This window comes from Copadichromis virginalis, linkage group LG11 (genome assembly GCF_057382275.1).
Source record: "Copadichromis virginalis isolate Kocher_CV1m ecotype Utaka linkage group LG11, C_Virginalis_male_GT1.1, whole genome shotgun sequence".
NCBI classification, from domain to species: domain Eukaryota; kingdom Metazoa; phylum Chordata; class Actinopteri; order Cichliformes; family Cichlidae; genus Copadichromis; species Copadichromis virginalis.
The window spans coordinates 29,852,326-29,871,843 of NC_140628.1; the positions used below are offsets into that span (position 1 = coordinate 29,852,326).

At 38.0% G+C, this 19,518-nt stretch overlaps 1 protein-coding gene across 1 annotated transcript in view; it reads right to left on the reverse strand.

Moving 5' to 3' along the window:
- myom3 (myomesin 3) overlaps positions 1 to 19,518 on the reverse strand; it is a 79,402-nt gene that overhangs the window by 1,651 nt on the left and 58,233 nt on the right. Inside the window, exons 18-32 of the mRNA XM_085471924.1 lie at positions 18,489 to 18,676; positions 14,479 to 14,605; positions 12,335 to 12,516; positions 11,998 to 12,112; positions 10,415 to 10,571; positions 9,748 to 9,854; positions 9,354 to 9,398; positions 9,075 to 9,211; positions 5,671 to 5,815; positions 4,566 to 4,625; positions 3,819 to 3,886; positions 1,963 to 2,073; positions 1,582 to 1,669; positions 1,411 to 1,449; positions 1,068 to 1,173 (exon numbers count right to left, since the gene is read on the reverse strand). Of these exons, the coding sequence (XP_085328050.1) occupies positions 1,068 to 1,173; positions 1,411 to 1,449; positions 1,582 to 1,669; positions 1,963 to 2,073; positions 3,819 to 3,886; positions 4,566 to 4,625; positions 5,671 to 5,815; positions 9,075 to 9,211; positions 9,354 to 9,398; positions 9,748 to 9,854; positions 10,415 to 10,571; positions 11,998 to 12,112; positions 12,335 to 12,516; positions 14,479 to 14,605; positions 18,489 to 18,676 (1,675 nt within the window). The remainder of the gene's footprint in view (positions 1 to 1,067; positions 1,174 to 1,410; positions 1,450 to 1,581; positions 1,670 to 1,962; positions 2,074 to 3,818; positions 3,887 to 4,565; positions 4,626 to 5,670; positions 5,816 to 9,074; positions 9,212 to 9,353; positions 9,399 to 9,747; positions 9,855 to 10,414; positions 10,572 to 11,997; positions 12,113 to 12,334; positions 12,517 to 14,478; positions 14,606 to 18,488; positions 18,677 to 19,518) is intronic.

Sequence of the window (19,518 nt, forward strand, 5' to 3'; positions counted from 1 at the left end):
ACTAATGAAAAATGGAATGGCGTTAAGGAGCCTTTAAAATATTATCATTTGCTGTTATCATTGAATGATCCAGCAGGGGGTGCTAGCAGTTTAAGAATTTGAAGGCTGTTTCCAGGCTATGTTCTTTGTAAAGCATATGAGGAGGATGAATAGGATATTTTAGTGTGCAGATTTGCATGTACACATCAAAGACATCAAGGCTCTTTTATTTTTAGGTCTTTAACATGTAGCTGTTGAACTTTATTAGACGTTTTACAGCCTGTTCATGTAAGGGAAGCAGCCTCAGACTTTCCCATAAAAACAAGTGTTGAGGTAAATTATCACGCAGTGGTAGATGAAGTACTCGGACAGCGGTACTAATATCACAGTTCTCCATTACAACGTACAACTATTACAATCCATTACATTGAAAATGTATTTATGGCATAAACAGAGGTTAATAGAGCAACTTGTTTCCTTTTACTGCTTTGCTATTGATGTGCAGGATAGATATATATAGAGATGTATAGAGAAAGTATCAAATTCTGGGATTTAGGAAGAAGATTCATCTTATTTTAGATTAAAATTACTTCATTATACATATATATATACATACATATATATATATATATATATATATATATATATATATATATATATATATATATATATATATATATATATATATATATATATGTCTATTTTAAATTAAATTATATATATATATATATTTTTTTTTAATTAAATTAAATTATATATATATATATATATTTTTTTTTTAATTAAATTAAATTATATATATATATATATGTCTATTTTAAATTAAATTATATATATATATATATATATTTTTTTTTTAATTAAATTAAATTATATATATATATATATATATATATTTTTTTTAAAATAAATTAAAATATATATATATATATATATATATATATATATAGATATATATATATATATATATATATATATATATATATATATATATAATTTAAAATAGACATATAACTATTTAAAATAGTTATATGTCTGAAGCAGGTATTGGATGTTAGATCAGAGAAGTGTTCTCTTTGTGAACTCACTTGAAGTACCAGCTGGTCTTCAGGAAGCTTATGTAGTATTTAAGTGAGCAGTAGAGCTTGAAGCCTTCACCGGTGCTCTGAATCTTCAGTGAGCTGGCTGATATCGCTATATGGGGGTGGGACTCTCGATTAATATAATAGCACATTTTGGATATATTTTAGCAATTCAAAACAAAGTGTTTGTTATCTGGGGTGCTCGGCACAGTAATATTCTGGGCACGGAACAGCTAATCAACATGGCTTTCAGGTGTATTATCCCCATCCCGACACAGCTCACCTGATGTAGAAAACAAGCCATTGGCACATTTCACCAAGATTGTTCTTCTGAATACGTGTCACTTACCGCACTGTTTACTCAGGTGCTGGAGAAGCTTGTCATACTCTGCAAATTAAAAAAAACAATCATCCATATTCAAATAGATTTTTATATTTTATTTTAAATGACTAATTTCCATGATAAATCAAATAACACAAAAAGCAGTAATATTTGTTTGGCTAGAAAATCAAGTATCACCTTCATCCAGCAAGTCCAAGGTGCTCACATCTTCTCCTCTCCCGTCTGACACCACAGCTCTGTACGAGCCTGCCTCTTTCTTTGTAACCTGAGGGGGGGAAAAAATCATCTACTGTGTAAAAGTTAAACATATTCAGAACATTCACCATTTAGTATGTGATATCTGTGAGAACCAAATATTTGATTAAGAGGCATTTCCAGGGCAAGGCTCACTTCAAGGTGAATCTTGATTCATCTCAAGGTTAAGACTCATGTAGACTTAATCCTATAAATGTCAGCTGTCACTCTGTTTATCTCCTTTCGCTCTCTACATCAGCTACAGTGTGATGATTCATACTTGCCTTATCTGAAAATAGAACAGGACACAATCATTATGCATACCTGTGGGATAGTAAGCACGCTGACCCCTGTTGATGGATCATACGCAACCTGAGTCACCTCCAAACCATCCTTAAACCACTTGAGAGATGTTTCCTTTTTTGCATTTGTCACCTGCGTCAAGAGAGATAAACAACACCTGTAAAAACAGCACAAAGTGTTCTCAAAAGCTGGTGCAAAAATTGTGGGTCCTTTCATCTTGTTTGGGTTATGTTAGTATTTTAGCTTTGGGTTACAAGGAGGCTCATATGTTATTATACTGTCACATTTCTTTTCAGTCACTCTAGACTGCCAAAATCCATTCAAGTTAGAGTTATAGGAAGATAATTATGTGCCTAAATAATTTCAGTTTTAATGTAAGAAATTGGATAAACTTTCAGGGACTGCAGAGGTTGAAATGTTCCTTCACTCTTTCTTCACAAGAGAATACAAAAGATGGTGACGATAAGAAGTTTCACATTTGCATTTGGAAGCTGTGGCTATGAAGTCTGTAACATTTGGCCAAAATAGCTCTCAAGTAAAACAGGCTGTCCAAAAATGCAAAAATAAAACAAGTCTGCTACAGAGAAACAAGAACAACCAATGTGGCCAGACAAACAGTTCAGTTAGTTCTGATAAAAAAAACCAAACAAAGAATGATCACCGGTGAATTCAGCCACATTAAAAGGCAGAGAGGTGGTTCATCACTGAATCCTTTAAATGATTAAAAATGACCTCATCCAAACAAACATCTATCCAAATGAAGAACACGATCCAGGAGGTAGGCACACAATTTATCAAAGGCTACATCTGCACTAGAGCAAATACAGTGCTTAACAAATGTAGTAGAGTACTTATCGCAAAAACAAGAAAACACAAGTATTCAAAAAATTTGCCAAAAACTCATTTGAAACTAAAAATCGTTGTTTTTTTATTTGGCAAATAAACCATTTATATGTTTAATTTTATGTTCATACCCACATTTGAAATTAGAAAGTAAAACATTCAACCACTAAAATGATTTTTTTCCATTCAGAAATGCAAGTAAATAACTGTAATTTGGCATTTTAATAAAAAAAAACAATTTTTAAGCTTTTTTCTAAAACCAGTAATTCTGAAAATTCATGAATAACAACAAGAATTATATTATAGCATTAAAAATATCATTTTAGTTTGAGAGCTTCCACAGACTGGTAGATGGAGATCTACAGGAAAATGCTTTGGTGCAGCTGTGGCATAAAACTTATATTGGGTGATGATCTAATACATTTGCAATTTATGGACAAAAGTATTGAGCCACATCTTTGAACCACATGAAAATATAATTTAGGGACCTAGCCATATATTTTGCCTTTGTGGAAGAAAAGACCTCACTTTTCTTCCATATAACACAATCAGCTGTAAGTGGTATTATTGTAACATGGAAGCTTAAAGGAACCAAAGAAACTAACTATTAAAGCACGTGGTGTCCTACTGACCCAACAACTGAGTTTCAAACCTCTTCTGGCATCAACATCAGCATAAAACTCTGTATTAGGAGCTTCATTGCATGTGTTTCCATGGCCTAGCAACTCCTGTGTATCCCAGTACTTTTGTCCACATTGTGCTTATTAATCACTACGAGGTGAAAACCATTCATCAGCTAACTGATGAAACAGGCCTCTTTGGACAGATTAAAGTGGAATGACAGAAAGAAAAAGACGAGAAGGCTTGGAACAGCTCAGACTTAAAATTGTTGATGTGACAAACATTAGTCAATAAGTGATAACAGAGTTAGCATAATACTACTAAAATGGTTATAGTAGCACTATTTTCTGGTGGTTAGTATAAATGAGATATGTCAGTATTCGGACATATAATATGTAAAAATATAAAAGTACCTTGCACTTCAAAATTAATTCACAATCCTCATTTACACTCCAGGACAAGAATTCCTGGAAATAAGGACCTTGGAAAACAAAATAAATGATTATCCATCCATACTGATCATTTAATTTATTCAAAACACATCATTCATAACAGTATGTTCAGTACACGCACAGTGGTAGGTGTCTGAAATATGAATTATGGTATGATTTAATCAGGAAACATACTGCAGGAAAGATTTCCCCAGCTGGTTTTTCTTTTATAGCTTAGTATTCTGCTTGTAATAGACAGAACGAGTTCTGTGGACTTTGGGTCTCACGTGGACTTTGAATAGTGGATTTGATTTGAGATATTCTGTTTACACAAACAGACACTGGGACATTGGCCTCTACACACAAAAGAGTTTTAGAGCAGAACCTCTCGTATCAGGTCTCAGAGCTCAGGTGATGAAAACAGAGAATTCAGCGGCACAGGAAGCTTCATGTCTCTCTCTATGCAACTCTCTAATTTTAATATGTTTCATCAATACAGCGATTATGAACGCCTGTTGCAACTATTAGCTTTCGCCTTGGAATGAGATAAAAAAAAGTCTTTTAAAGCAACAAGGCATCACTGAATGAATAAGATCAGTTCACAAAGACATTTCTCAGCATTAGGGCAAACAATCATCATAGAATATCTGCGCCACTGGCTGTCGTGATGGTCCTTGACTGTCGGCTCTGATTGCATTAGTTGTTTTTGATGTGTGGAAGATTTCTTACCAGTCTTCCTCTTGTTGTCATGTCGGATTGCATCAGCCAAGGCCAGCGTCTCATGAAACTCTGACAGAGACACAGACAGCGTCAGACTGAGTGCAAGAATGAACCCAAACAAGATCGAAATGACACTTAATCAGATGAGAAGTGATTTCAACCTGTTGAAGTTGTATTTATACTATAAGGCAGCGGTCCCCAACCCCCGGGCCTCGGACCGGTACCGGTCCGTGAGTCGTTTGGTACCGGGCCGCGAGAGTTGAGGCTCAGGTGTGAAATGTATGGTTTTCAGGGTTTTTATCGGTTTTCAGCGTTAGTTTGTTATCGTTTTTATCGTTAACTTGGATTTCCTGGGTCTTTTCACGTGTGTTAGGAATAAATCTTCTTTTTTTCGGTACCGGTACTAGTTTTATTTTGTTGTATTTATCCGCGACACCTTAAAGGCCGGTCCGTGGCGCAAAAAAGATTGGGGACCTCTGCTGTAAGGAATATAATATCTGTGTTTATATATCCTTTATCAATATAGACACACATGGCACACATCAGCAAATAAAATCCAATTTTTACATCTAAGCACTATTAAATAAATCACCTAAAGCTGCACGAAACAATATCAGCAGACATTTTTTTGAATGCTCTTTTGCATCACCACCTTTTCAGATCATAGCACGTCAATTTCTCTCCACAACCAACATGTTCAACAAGTTTTCCATTTTCTTCCACTTCTCGATGACCTGCGCATGAGGGTAAAACTCACTGAGTGGGGGTGTGGTGTAAAAGTGAAGAGAAAATCTGGAATCAACAGTTCCCATTAGCTTTTTTGAGCTTTTTATTTTTGCATTGCAAATAATATAAGTTATCTGAGATGTTTGCATCATTATTTTTGTATTATTGTTGAATGGTTTTTCACCCTTTTATGTGTGTTTCTGTGTTTCTAAATTATTAAGGGAGGGAGATGTATTTTAGTTAAGGCTGCATTTTGGGTTTTTTGCAGTAGCGTGTTTATTTATTCATTAAGTACCTTTTGTGACATGCCTGCTTTTCTGTGCAGCTCTTCCTTGTTTATCGGTCCTCAGATTTAGCACTACTCACTTAATATGAGAGAATGACTTACTTTTATCCACAAAGACCAAAGTGAACTGGTTCTTGGCGCGGCCGTCTCTCAGCTGTGCCGTGTACGAGCCCTCATCCTCTTGAGAGAGCTGATCAAACAGTATCTCCACCAAACCTTTGGCCTTGTCAAAGTTGATCTTGCGGTGCTGCAGAAAAGCAAACAAATGTTGCCACACATACAGCACACCCATCAGCTCAGATGATCCCAGATGGCAGGTGAACGTGCTGCTTGCAACTTCCCTATAGATGGCTCCTCGTACAGAGAGAATACATCATGAAACAGTCACATAAAAGCATCTGAAATGCCATGTGCACACTGAAGATGAAACACTTCTTTTTTTCTATAACACATGCAAACACGCAAACAAACAGTGACACAGAGAAAACAGCCTTTGAGCTCATTTTCACGGCTTTTATGCTCATCAAGATAAGTGTATGCCTTGCATGTTGATAGGCCTCAGTGGTGGATGTGATTTGTGATGTATGGCAAGCCTAAGGGCCCTAATCAGCTAAATGGCTTTTGAATTCACAAACCTCAGCTGTGATCATTTAGAAATAATGTGTAATCAGTGCTGTTCAGATGGAACTCTGATATTGGGAAATAATGGAATAAATGAAAATGAAATACAAGCGATAAATGGAAGCTGCTGAATATAAAGCAGCGGCAAACAAACCAGGGCAAAGAAAATGTAGCTGACAGAGTTGTGAAACCGCAATAAATATGCTGCCTTGTATTTGTTTTTCTCTCTGTGCACACATCAATGCACGGTTCAATAACTACAATGGCAGCACTGATTATTCTGTGCTCAGTGTCACAACACATATAAGTTTGTTCACATTCAGTTTATGTTCCTTTATGATTATAATGTTTCTTTATTTTAGGCGGTCTGACTTTGAATTGCACTTTTACATTTTCCATATTTGGTCTCTCATTACATTACATTACAGTAACATTACATTAGTTTATCAATAATAGGGTAAGGATCTTTTTGAAATAGCTTTTTTGCTTCCTTGTTTTTGTTGCAAATAGTTACTGAGACAGAAATTTTCTTTCTTTCTTTTTAAACCCTGACCCTTATGTGACATAAGGTCCAAGTCTCCATGACCCTGGATGGATAAATAGTTAAAAAATGGATGTGTGTGGATATACACTATCTGTGCACTTTATTAACTGGACCTTGCCAGTGCGTGGTTGGGCTCCTTTTCACCTTCAGAACTACCTTGATTCTTCATAGCATAAACTCAACAATATTTTGTAGACATTTCTCAGAGCTTTTGGTCCATATAATGCAGTTGCTGCAGATTTGTTGGCGACACATCCATGATGTAAATCTCCCATTCCATCACATTCCAAAGGTGCTCTATTGGCTTGAGCTCTGGTGACTGGGGAGGTCATTTAAGTACAGAGAAGTCATGATCATGTTTAAGAAACAGCTTGAGATAAAGAGAGAACTGCTGAAAAGAGCCATAAGAGGATACTGCTGTAATAAGGGAAGGACATGGCCAACAAGTGTTCTTAGGTAGGCTGTGGTGTACCAAGTGGTTGTTTTAGCTACTGTTGCCAACCTATCAGCTCAAAGCAGTGTGGCCATTCTCCTCTGACCTCTGCTATCGACAAGTATTTAGTCCAGAGAATAGGCGCTCACTGATATTTTCTCTTTTTTGGACTATTCTCTGCAAACCTTAGAGATGGTTGCACAGAAAACTTTCAGTAAATCAGCAGTTTCTGAAATACTTAAATCAGCCTGCCTGGCACCAACAATCATGGCCACATTCTAAGTCACTTAATGTCCTCGGGATTCCCATACGCTTGTTTGCCATACACCTGGGGTCATTTTCGACCTGAGAACAACACAAGGGTTTTAAATCACCTTTCTTCATCAGTCTGATGCTCAGTTTGAACTTCTGCAGGTTTTCTTGACCATGTCTACAGGCCTAAAGCCAGTATATTGCTGCCATATGATTGGCTGATTAGATATTTGCATTAATGGACAGGTGAGTCTAATCAATTGTCGGGTGAGTGTAATATATTTCAACTAGTTGTGTCATAGGAAGGAAAAAGGAACATTTTTCTTAATATACCAGATTTCAAAATTTCAAAGAGCTATTTCTTCTTGCACTAGAAGGTAACATTAGTTTATGTTATTGTTTTAACTACAGATTTACTATCCTAAATTATATTTTCCTGAAGAACATTGTCCAAATTTGTTTCATGTGCCTTGCCCAGATGTTGGCTTTTTCCCCCACATTCACCTGAGCTGATTTTTCTCCTAGACTATGTAAAATTAGCACAGCTTCCAGGCCTGTCTGTAGCCGCGCACACCTGCTCTTCATCTTTGTTGATAGCCTCACCATCCTGCATCTCAGGATGTTCGTTTAAACAGTAATTGCTGTTTTGAATTCACACTGACTTGTCATAAACACAGATGCTTGCACCTACACCTGATTATTTTCGCCCGGTAGGGTTTCATGACATCTGCAAATTTCCCACGTCGTGAGCATGAAAGGGGGGAATTTTCAGCAAGCTTTGATGTCACTACCTGGGGATTCAAATGTATTCTATATTACGTAGCAGAAACGGAAAGCTGTAAATCTGGTTTGTGGCCACTTGAAGAATTTGAAAGTGTGAACAAGCATGTCTGTACAGCATCACAGATCATCACAGATAACCCTTAATTTAAACCATGACCAAATTACTGTGTAATTAGTGACATGTTTCAGCATTTCATATCTGGTAGTTTGTTTTACACGCCCAGAAATATGGAACCAAATCATTCAAAAATCTCATGACAACACTGAGCTTTTAGTCAAACTGTCCAAAAACCTCCTTCCTTTTCCCAATCACGTCTTGATCCTGATTGAAAATGTCATGAGGTGTGTCAACAAAGATGCAAAAAAAATTTAAGGACTTCACAGAAGAGTCTTGAATGTGCAGAGAATCCAACTGTACTTAGACTAGACTTCATTTCTAATCTGGGTCTGCTGTGTTGGATTATGGGATACCGATATCTTTCGTAAAGGATGAAGCACCTTATTTTAATGTGATGACCTCCTATTATGGCTTTCATGCAAATATTTCCAAGTCACTTCACTCAAATAAGATGTTTCCTAGACAAACGAGATCACAAGTGACCTCTACTCACTCATTTCGGCAGATTGTCAAACCGAATTCCTCAGATATTGATGTGGGCTGGCCCAAAACTAACCTGGCACAGGTGATATAAACTGCAGTTCAACACTAATAGAGTAACCTTCAGCAGCTTAAAAAGTGGCCCATTGGCAGATTCTTACATTAACAACGCTTAACCATTTAAAGGTCAGCAATGGTAGTATTTCTCAGGGTTTGTGAACTCCTCAACTCTCAAATTGGCAAGGACACAGGATAACCAGATCAGTGGCTCTTACCGGCGTGCTGGAGATTTCCCGGTCATTGAAGATTAGACGGAGCTCAGCTGCATTACTCAGACTCTCAGTTTGAAGCCAAAGCCGTACACTGCCTTTCTCAGAAACCTCCACCTGCCAGGCCGACTTCAGTGCAATCACTGCCAAAGATAAATTAAAGGCAGATTAAGTGATCAATATGTCATGAATAAATACTAATAACACTAATTCCAGTGATTAAAATAAGCTGATAGCACAATGTGAGCTCTTCCTCATATATTATAATGTCTTAGCAGTACGTACGCGGATTTCTGACTTGCCAACTGAGTTCTTTGAGCCGTTCAAGATCTGGAAAAAAAAAGTCCAACAGAAACTCAAGGTTAATTATAGTTTGATCTGAACACTGGTTACATAATGCAGTTGTATTGTCAAAGTACTAGTGAATAGTGCAATAGTTGAAGATCAAGATCGATTGAGACCATCTGCTTTGCTGGGCGAGTGACCTTGTGGAAGCGGCTGTGAGCAGAATAATTACTCGCTTGCGAGAAAAGCTTGATAAAGCTTAAAATTAAAGGCTCTGTATATTCCTGCTGCCGTCAGCTTCTTCAATAACGCAAGAGACAACTGAACATTTTTCATTCTGATGAGTGTTACATTTAGAAAGGGGCATGGGGTGCTCGCAAGTTTACCACTTTACCTTCAGCTGTGAAATCGTAGCTGGACGACTGCTGGGGGTTGTCGCTCATGTTCACTGTGTAGAGACCCAGGTCCTCCTCAGAGGGGTCTGTGAAGGTGAGGACTGACCTGACAGACAATGAAAAACAAACGGATGCATGTACAGAGATGCTGAAGCTGTCTTATTCCACCACATCTCAAACATGCGCTATTGAACTGAGCTCTGGTGAATGAGATGATTTGAGCTTTGTGACATGGCGTGATGTCCTACTGGAAGCAGCTATCAGAAGATGGGCGGGCTAATGCTGTTCATGCCAAATTCTGACCCACCATCTGTATATCGCAGCAGTAATCCAGCCTCATCAGACCAACACTGTTTCATAATCTTCTGTCTTCCAATGTTGAGCCTGTTTGAGTCCTGACCTCAGTTTCCTATTCTCACGAGTGGCACCTGGTGTGGTCTTCTCCTACTTGAAGCCTATCTGGTTCAAGCCTCGTGGTGTTGTGTGTACAGCGATGCTCTTTTTTATACCTCGGTTGTATCAAGTGGTTCTTTGAATATGAAACTGAAATGCACCGAGTCTTTTTTACCTTTTTTAACTTCAAACACACTTTCCCGTTCATAAATGCTGTTAGACATTTTCAGAGAAAAAATAATGATTGCTCCACATTGCACATGAAAAACCTACCTATTTGTCTTGGTTTCTGCTCTCACTCTCCCAGCACCAATTGGGTCTGTGTAATTTTTGCTCCAGAGGAATTTGCTCTCATCGTTCATCTCAGCAGCTTCGTATCCCAAAAATATGAAGCCATCATCATCCACACCAATCTCAATGTTTTTGGTGCCTGAGAAAGAGAAGCCTGCTTAGAAGGGGTCGTGTATTTCACTTTATTCTACAGTGCTTCTGGTGTTGTAGCAGCATACGACTATATAAGTAATAGTCCATTTAGTGGCACCAAATTGAACATAGTGCATATGCTGGATAGTGCATATTTTTCACTGCTTGGGTGTACAACACTATCCAAAAGTCTTGGTCCATTCCTCATTTATATTTTGCAAGGAAAATGAGAAATAAGGGCATGAATGTATTGAAATGTGTGAATATAAATGGAAACACATTAGATAAGGCAACAGTTTGTGCAATTTCAGGGAGCCTGAAAAATCAATGTTTATTCTCTTTTAAGCAAGCTTTAGTGTGCTTTCTTTAAGTGGACTTCAGGAATACTTCTATAGTGACTTTCAAAGCTCTTTTTTGGATGTTGGCTGCCTTTTGATGATCCCACACTGCTTCAATAATGTCCAGGTCGGGGCTGTGGGAGGGCTGATCCATGACTGTGTTCCACTGTGTGTTTTCCTGTCCAGGTGTGCTTTCACAGCATTGGCATTCTGTTCAGGATCATTGTCATGCTGAAAAAATTAAGCTATTGCCAATCAGACACTCCATGGTGGTTCCAAAGTGCAGTGATTTACACATTAGCCTAACAAATGAAAAATCACAGTTGGAATTTGGGACGAGACATACACCCCTTGGGGGTTCCATAAGGAAGGACATCTGGCATAAAAATCTGTCAAATAAAATATGTTTATCTACTTGCTGTGGCAACCCCATGAGCATAAGAGAGCAGCTGAGAGTAGCTTACCACTAAAATCCATCAAAATCTATAATTTTAGTGGATCAAAATCAGGCGTGATGTGAATCAAATTTAACAAGCTCTTGGCACTTCTCCGTCTTTTCTCCCTGTTTTCTGACTTTAAAAATGAGTTCTGACAGCCACTCTTTCATTGAGTAATTTCTGAAACGGTTTAAGGATCAAATGAAAGGGTGGATCCATCTCTCCGGCCGTGTCAGGTCTTTGCTGGACTTTTCTAATTTTTTAAGGACATAATTGTCATATACTGTCCTTCCACAAAGCCTTAGAGCTACAGCTCAAGTCTACTTAAACAAATTACAAGGAACTCTGTGTAAAGTACTGCATGTTTTGCTGGATATAAAATGAAAATAAAATGTATTTTTATTGATTTATTTTTAGGAAATCCACTTGTTTGCTTTGTTGTATAGAGCTAAAGCTGTTCCTGTTTCCTGTGTTAATGCTAAGCTGGGTTAACCATCTCCTGACTCCTCCTTCATATCTGACAGACGAATTTGAGATCTTTGCTAAGATCTTTTGTTCCTTTTTAAAAACTCATCAAAAACAACAAACAAGTGTGCAGTTTTCCTATTATTACATACACATAGGAATTTTAATTTGTATAGTTTGTCTAGAAGCTTACCTGGTTGTGTCTGAGCTATCACCGGCTCAGACGGCAGAGAGGCATGACCCACGCCAGCCTCATTGATAGCCGACACACGGAAACGATAGGTCTCACCCACCTGAAGTCCCGACACCTGGATGTCATTAGAAACACATCAAATATTTAACAGTCACTGTCATAATTCATCACAATCATTTAAACATTTTTACCCCCAGACTCACAAAGTAATGAAATTCTGGTATGGAGGTCAGAGATCATTTTTACACTGATAACAATCCAGTCATAGGCTAAACCACACCGTCATCGCTTGCCCTGTCACCTGATTAAATTTTGAACATGCTTATACTTCGCTCACCTTGTAATGCGTGTCAGAAATAGTTTTTTCACTCAGAGCAGTCCAGTTCTCTGATTGGTCACCCTGGCTGATTTTGAGCAAATAGCCAGCGATGGGGCTTCGTCCTTCATACAGTGGAGCAGCCCATAAGAGCACCAGGGAGCCGTTTCTCACCTCCCTGATCTCCAGGTCGTAGGGGCAGCCTGAGAAAGAGGAGAACAGATCATGGACTTTGAACACAGGGCAACAATGTGAGGCCAGAAAAGTTCGGTAAAAGTGCACAGACACAAAAACAGCTTGTCTTTGTCACAGTGGAAAGTCATTACAGAGCAAACTATAAATAACAATAAAGTCAAAATGAGTACAATGACTTTCCTTAATCTACCCCGACTGACTTCATCCCAGAATGTGGTAGCTAATTTGCTTAATGATTTTGGGTCACTTTTAAATCATTAATGGCACAGAGGAAAGCCCATTTGCCAAGATTAACGAGCTGCGCTTTAAAAGTGGCACATTTGAGAGCGCCTTTTTCCATTTTCAATATTAATGGCACACAAAGCTGATATGAGCAGAGTCAGAGTGGCTGGGATATCTACTGAGCCTCGACTCTGGACTCTAGGTAACCTAAAGGGAATGCCTGGAGACACCGCTCAGCGCTGAAAATGCATCTCTCCTGCATTAAGTGTAGCCAACAGGCTTCAGATTGCTCTAAAAACATTTTCTACTCTTGGAATTGTTTTATTGCATTGAGAATAATCATTTCAGGCCTGCACGTACCACAGCTGTTAAATGTCCAAGCATTTATTTGGAAGGGGCAGCCAATCACAAGACTGAAAGGAAGCTGAGTTGGCCTGTTTCAGATGGAGGATAAACTGAGAGGCAGCATCAAGTACAAGATAAGTGTTATTTTGAATCATGCAAAGCTGATGGTAGAGTCTACCATCAGCTTTAAATAGGCCTGTGGGTGACACATCAGTCCAACGTCAATCAAAAGTAAGAAAACAACAAAATTATTATTTATTGTTACTCCATTAAGAATGAGTCAAAACATAAAGCTAAAACTTTAACTGATTTCATTTAACAAAAAGATAGATACTACATTATTTCCATCATTAGTCATTTATTGCTTCAGTGACTTTTTCCTACTTTTTCTGTAGTGTTTTCAGTGTCTTGCTTTGGGATACCAACAACCATCCATAGCAATATTTGAGCACAAGCCACAGATGATAAACACATAATGAATTCCACTAACTGAATCTAACCACAGGCTGTTTTTGTAGATACTGTGTTTTCACTTGACCACTGACCTGCGCTTTAATGGCACAATAAGCAAATAAGCACATTTTATTCTGAAACCAAAATATGTATGTATGTGTGGTGACCACACACACACTTCCACTGATTTATATAAATGGGCCCTCAAGTTGATGGATGGTCTCAGATGGTCACAGGAGCCAGGGTCAACAAACAGAGGAAACCGAATGCCAGGAGGGTACTGATGGAGGCACATAGCTCAGGGGATAAAACAGATTTGTGTATAAATGTAACAAACAACTTTTAATATTTAAGTTCTTACAGTTACAGTGCAACATGCAAATTACATTGTGGAAAGTGAACATAGATTTGAGCACTGATCAAAAGCTTTTGTTAACATTTTCATATAAACAGAGTTATTTATTTCAGTAAGCTGGATCCTCTTTAAAATAAATAAAGAATACATTTTGTTCATAACAAAGACAGGTCCAAAAAGCTTCTAATAGCTGCAGTTCCACTAATGGATTCAAAAGTGACTCAGTCCCCATTGACTCCCATGTTGAGATGCCTGACTTCAGAGATAAAATCAACATGTTTACAGACTGCTGAAAAAACATGACATGGTTACAGTTAATTTCCACTTCAAAAATAATTTATGGTCAACCTTTGCATTGTATCCCAATATAAATGGTATTATATGAAAAAGGGTCACTAACTATATGTGTTGTGATGGAAGAAGTGTTTAGGGTCTTTAATTAAGTTAGGGGTGTATTGTTCAATGGGCTAATTCATGCGTGAAAGGGTTGCTCACATAAATAAACCAGCGACAAGCAAAACAAAGTGCAGAATTGATGATTTAAACATTTAAGCACTTTAAAAGTAAAGCATGCATAACGGAAATTTAATTTCACCTGGCTCTGGCATCGTCCACTTCTCACATAGGAAAGCTTCACTGGGTTCAGACGGTTTCCCGATGCCGACCACGTTGGCAGCAAACACACGGAATTGGTAGAAATGTCCGCTTGTCAGGTTGCAAACCTGCAGAAACATTTACAGTACACTTCATAATGTACCTGTGTCTTGGGGTAAAAGAGTGATTAAATCCCCCCCCCGGTATTAAATATTGCTATTAGTTTATGGCACCTTATTGTAATACTGAGTTGTAATATTACTCAGATCTTCCCAATTGTTAAAGCAAAGCTGTTCCCTGGTCATGAAACTGGTAAATACATAATTTATTATTGCCATATTACTTGAGTATTGCCATTAGGCTGTATTTGTTTTTGTTTTCCTTAAATTGATTTTCTAAATTATTTTAATACTGTTTCTAAGAACATCAGTGTAGTGTTATTTATCTGGCACAAACAGTGATTCAAGCTTTTATTCATATAAATCAAAACCAAGTACTTGAAAACATGGATACGATGTCCCATCAAGCAGGGACAAAAAGCTCCCTCATTGAACAGTTAAAGCCTCTTGACTCAGGAAGGCATTTTACGACATATTTTCTCTGGAGATGCTGCCACAGCATTTTTCTGCAGCCTGTCCCCAGACACTTCTGCTTTGGAAAGACAGGCGAATCAGCCTTATTGATCGCCTCATTGATCTTTCTATTCACAGCCACTTAGACTTTAAGGCCCTTATCGGCGCTGTGAACACTTGTGAACCTCTGCTTCTACTTTCAGCTCTCCACCAGTAACTAATTGACACAACCACGGAGAGCTTTCTTCACTGTATCTAAAATACGCCACCCGACACCTGCTGCCATGCTCGGATCATCAAGCTACAGACCCCTGTGCACGATGGTGCATGGGCCCTGTGCTCATGGCCAGAATGCTCTCTGGACAATCCAGCCTGCAACAGTCTGCAAGTTCCTTTATTAACTAACGATCCCGCTCTAACCACACTCAGGTGGAGCAACAATCATGGTATTAGACTGAGATAAAGCCCATCCCAAGTAATGACTGCAAATTTCATCCACTAGATGGCAAACAGGATGCATGTGATTATTAAAGAACTATTTTCCATCCTCCAGCGGGACACCTTTTTTTATAGAGAGTTTTATCAGCAAAGCATCTGCAAGGTTGGATGATGAAAGGCTGAAAACATGACCTGTACTTCACCTAGACTTGAATGTATCCATATTTTTTCTTTTGCAGCTTCTCTACATTTTAGGTGTAAAATATCATATTTTCTATTCCACTGTATTCATCTGAAGTTTTTTTTTGTTTTGTTATTTTGCAGGTTAGGAAAGATATTTCATTAAAAAAGAAAGAATAAAAAACTGTTTCAGATTTTTATCATTTTATCTTAAAAAGCAGTCTAGACAGTTTTGATGGTTATGTTTAAATATCAATTTGAGGCTCACAGAGAACCCTGTTAGTATAAGTTGATTTATACTTTATAACAAGCAAGCTACAGCAAAAGATTAATTAATATATATTTATGCATCAGACTTAACAAAGCAGTGTTAATGTGTCACTCAAAATAGCATCTGCTCTGGAAAAAAAGTGATTTTTTTCTTTTATTAACTGGTAAGTATATGCATATGATAATACTTCTGTACTGTAAGTAGGATTTTATATGAAGAACTTTCACTTGTTACAGTAGTTGCACAGTATTTGATTGATACTTCTACTTAAGTGAGCAATCTGTGTACTCGTTTTAGTTAAGTGAGAGAAAAACAGGAGGTTAAAGTCTGTTTTTGTCTTCTAAAATGGGCTCCTGATGGTCCTTTGTGACAGCTAAAGCAAAGAAGCTTCCAAACCAAAATCATGAGCACAGCTCCAGACAGAAAAGCAGCCCTGAGCTCAAAATTGCAGCACAATCGATGTTCTAATGACTCTAATTTGCATCCAGGAAGCCAGCAACTTGATTCAAATGAAGGCTCACGCCGATTCTGTGCTTCTTGAAGATGCAATGTTGAAAAGGCTTGTTTAGTCCAAAAGGGGGCGCTGCATGTTCTCATCACAGGGTTTCTTCTTCAGCAAAAGGGGTCTCCAATCCTCAAAAGTCTGCACTTTGCAACACGCGGGTCTAATCTTGATTTATGGTGGCACAGTCATTTTCGTTCTAATTGGCTTTGTCTTTGTTTTTCCCAGGAGCTAAAAACAGCCACTCACACATAACACATTTGCACAATGTCTAATTACAGAGCACCTGTAATCTCTCTGAGACAGGTTAAAGATTTAACTTTCCTCTGGGTCTCCATGGACACTGCTTGTTGCCTAGTGACACAGCCAGTGCGGATGAGGGAGCTTTGGCCGTTATTGCCATTATTTAGAGGCAACTGCAAAATCCAGAAATAACTTTTATTATTGTTATTATTATAAAAGTCCTTAATTCAAGGACTAGCAAGTGACTAGAAATCTCTCCGTGCACTTATTCTTTTTTTTTATTTTCATCCAAAGTATAACAGCATGTTTTTTGTTTTTCGGCTGCTGTCAGTAAGTGGAAAACATGCAAACTTATTTTCTGCTGACATAAGGAAACACTGCATAACGCTAGCACTTTTGTATTGTTTATGCTGTCCATACTAACTGTACAATGTTTGATGACTGTATGAATATATCATAATAACAACAATGAAAACAATACCAGCCTGCTGTTTTGCAGGTACACGTTTTACCATGTTGGCATTCTACCTTAAAGCTCTAGGCTTACTGTCTTAGCTGCTAATTAGCACAGACAAGACTGGAATCAGTGTTGAACCAATCTTGGTGCTAAATCGTGCCGCATGCTAAAGAGGACGCCGATGTCTTGACATTTTTAAAAGCAATCCATCCAAACAGTTTGACATTTTTCTAATTTAAAAAAATTACAACTGTACACAGCAATTGACTATAAAAAGGGGATGAGCTCTATTTCCCAAGGAAGTTGAGATCCTTCAACATGTACAGCAAAATATTGGAGATCAGTCAGCTGTGGAAAGTGCAGTCTGCTTAACTGTGGTCTGCTAGAGAAGCATCGTAAAACCTGGTGACAACAACAGACTGACTAAACTGATCAGGAAGACCGACTCTGTGACTGGCTGTAAACTGGACACTTTTAAGGCTGTGGTGGTGACGAGGTCACTGAACAAACTGCTCTCCATCATGGATAGTGCTGACCACCCTCCACAGCACTTGCTGGACAGGCAGCAGCCGCACCCCTTACCTAACAGACTGATTCAGCTCAGCTGCCACGATGATAAGCAAATGCAATAACACTACAATCCAACATATCTGTCTGGCACGTAATCACGTTTCCTTTCATTTACAAAAAGTATTGACATTGCTACTTTGTCAGGGTAGCTGTAGCTCAACAGGTAGCGCAGGTCGTCTATGCATTGGAAGGTTGCTAGTTTGATCCCTGGCTGCTTCAGGCTGTATGCCAACTATCCTTGAGCAAGATACTAACACCAACTTGCACTCGGATGCATCCATCTAAGTGTGGAATAAAATGTTGAGATGAATGGGTTAGTGAGTGCTCTGGTAGAGTAGAAAAGCGCTATACAAGAACCAGTCCATATATTCTTTTAAAAAATATTTTACACTATTATTATTATTATTATTATTATTATTATTATTATTATTATTATTATTATTATTAATAATAATAATAATAACAATAATAATAATAATAATAATAATAATAATAATAATAATAATACTATATTCTCCTGTGACATAGGAATTTCCCAAAATGGGTTAAATAAAGAATTTCTAATGTTAACTTATCATTTTAAATGGAGAAAAATGGTCTCTTTAAAAACTGCATTGCAAAGTCTGCTCTGCTTTCTGTGCCAGTCTGGTTGACAGCAGACATTTCACTGAAATCCCAAAACTGTGCCTGTGCCTGTGTCTGTAACTGTAACCAGACCATCACCTAAGTCAGCACTTAAATTTCAGAGAAATGGTCCAAAACTTTCAGTATTACCCACCTTGAACTGGCGCTCTTTGACAGGTTTGACGTTGACCTCTCTCCATATTTCCATGCCCTTTTCCTTCTGGTCCAGATAGTAGCCACGTACAGGGCTTCCCCCGTCAGAGAACGGAGCCCTCCAGCCCAAAACCATCTCTGACCCAGTGCATAGCAGAAGGACGATGGCAGAGGGAGCAGAAGGAACATCTGGACAAGCAGAAGGAATTGGGGAAAAAAATACATATAGATGAGAAAGTCTCAGCAGGCACTCCTTCTTGCTAAATAGACCAAAAAATGCCAATAACTCTCTGGCCGACAACAGCTTCTGTCCAAATTTTCAATCTCACAACTCTAGGCCTACATTAGACTTTCTCCAATGATAACGAAATAAATATTCACCTCATATTCTATTTGACAAAAATGCATTCCTCACAAAGAATTGGATTCAAGCTATTATCCCACAGGTAATGGTAGAGTAGCAGAATAGATTATTCTGACAGTGAGTGCCAAGCGAAATGAGTCATAACTCTACTATACTGCAGGCTGCAGAAAGCATATTATCTGAGACTGCAAGAAGGGTCAGTGGCTTTTCATGTATAGTCAGTCTCTACCGGATTAGTCATTTGGTAGAGCTTACTTGACAAAACATATAGACTGTTATGTGACAGGATCACAATTTCCGTTAGATATGATAACAAGAGCAGTGAACAGTGATGTGCTATATTAATGCAAGCTTTGATTTCTCTGCCTTCTTTGTTAAATATTTCCTAAAAATGATTTTGCACTACCTAAAATGCTGCAACTATGTGGAGGACACCAAATAACAAATGTAGGGTGAATGTTGGAAGCCTTTCATTGTCCTGCTTTACAGTGCATATGCATTAACGGGGAGGACTCGTGAGGCTGCAAATGAAAACTACCAGTGAAAAACAAAAACCCATTCCACCAAGACTGAGTGAAAGCTGAGAAAAAGCAAAAAAAATAAAATTTAACTGTGATGAGAAGTTTACAAACACACATTATGGGCATGAATGTCATGATAATTTGGT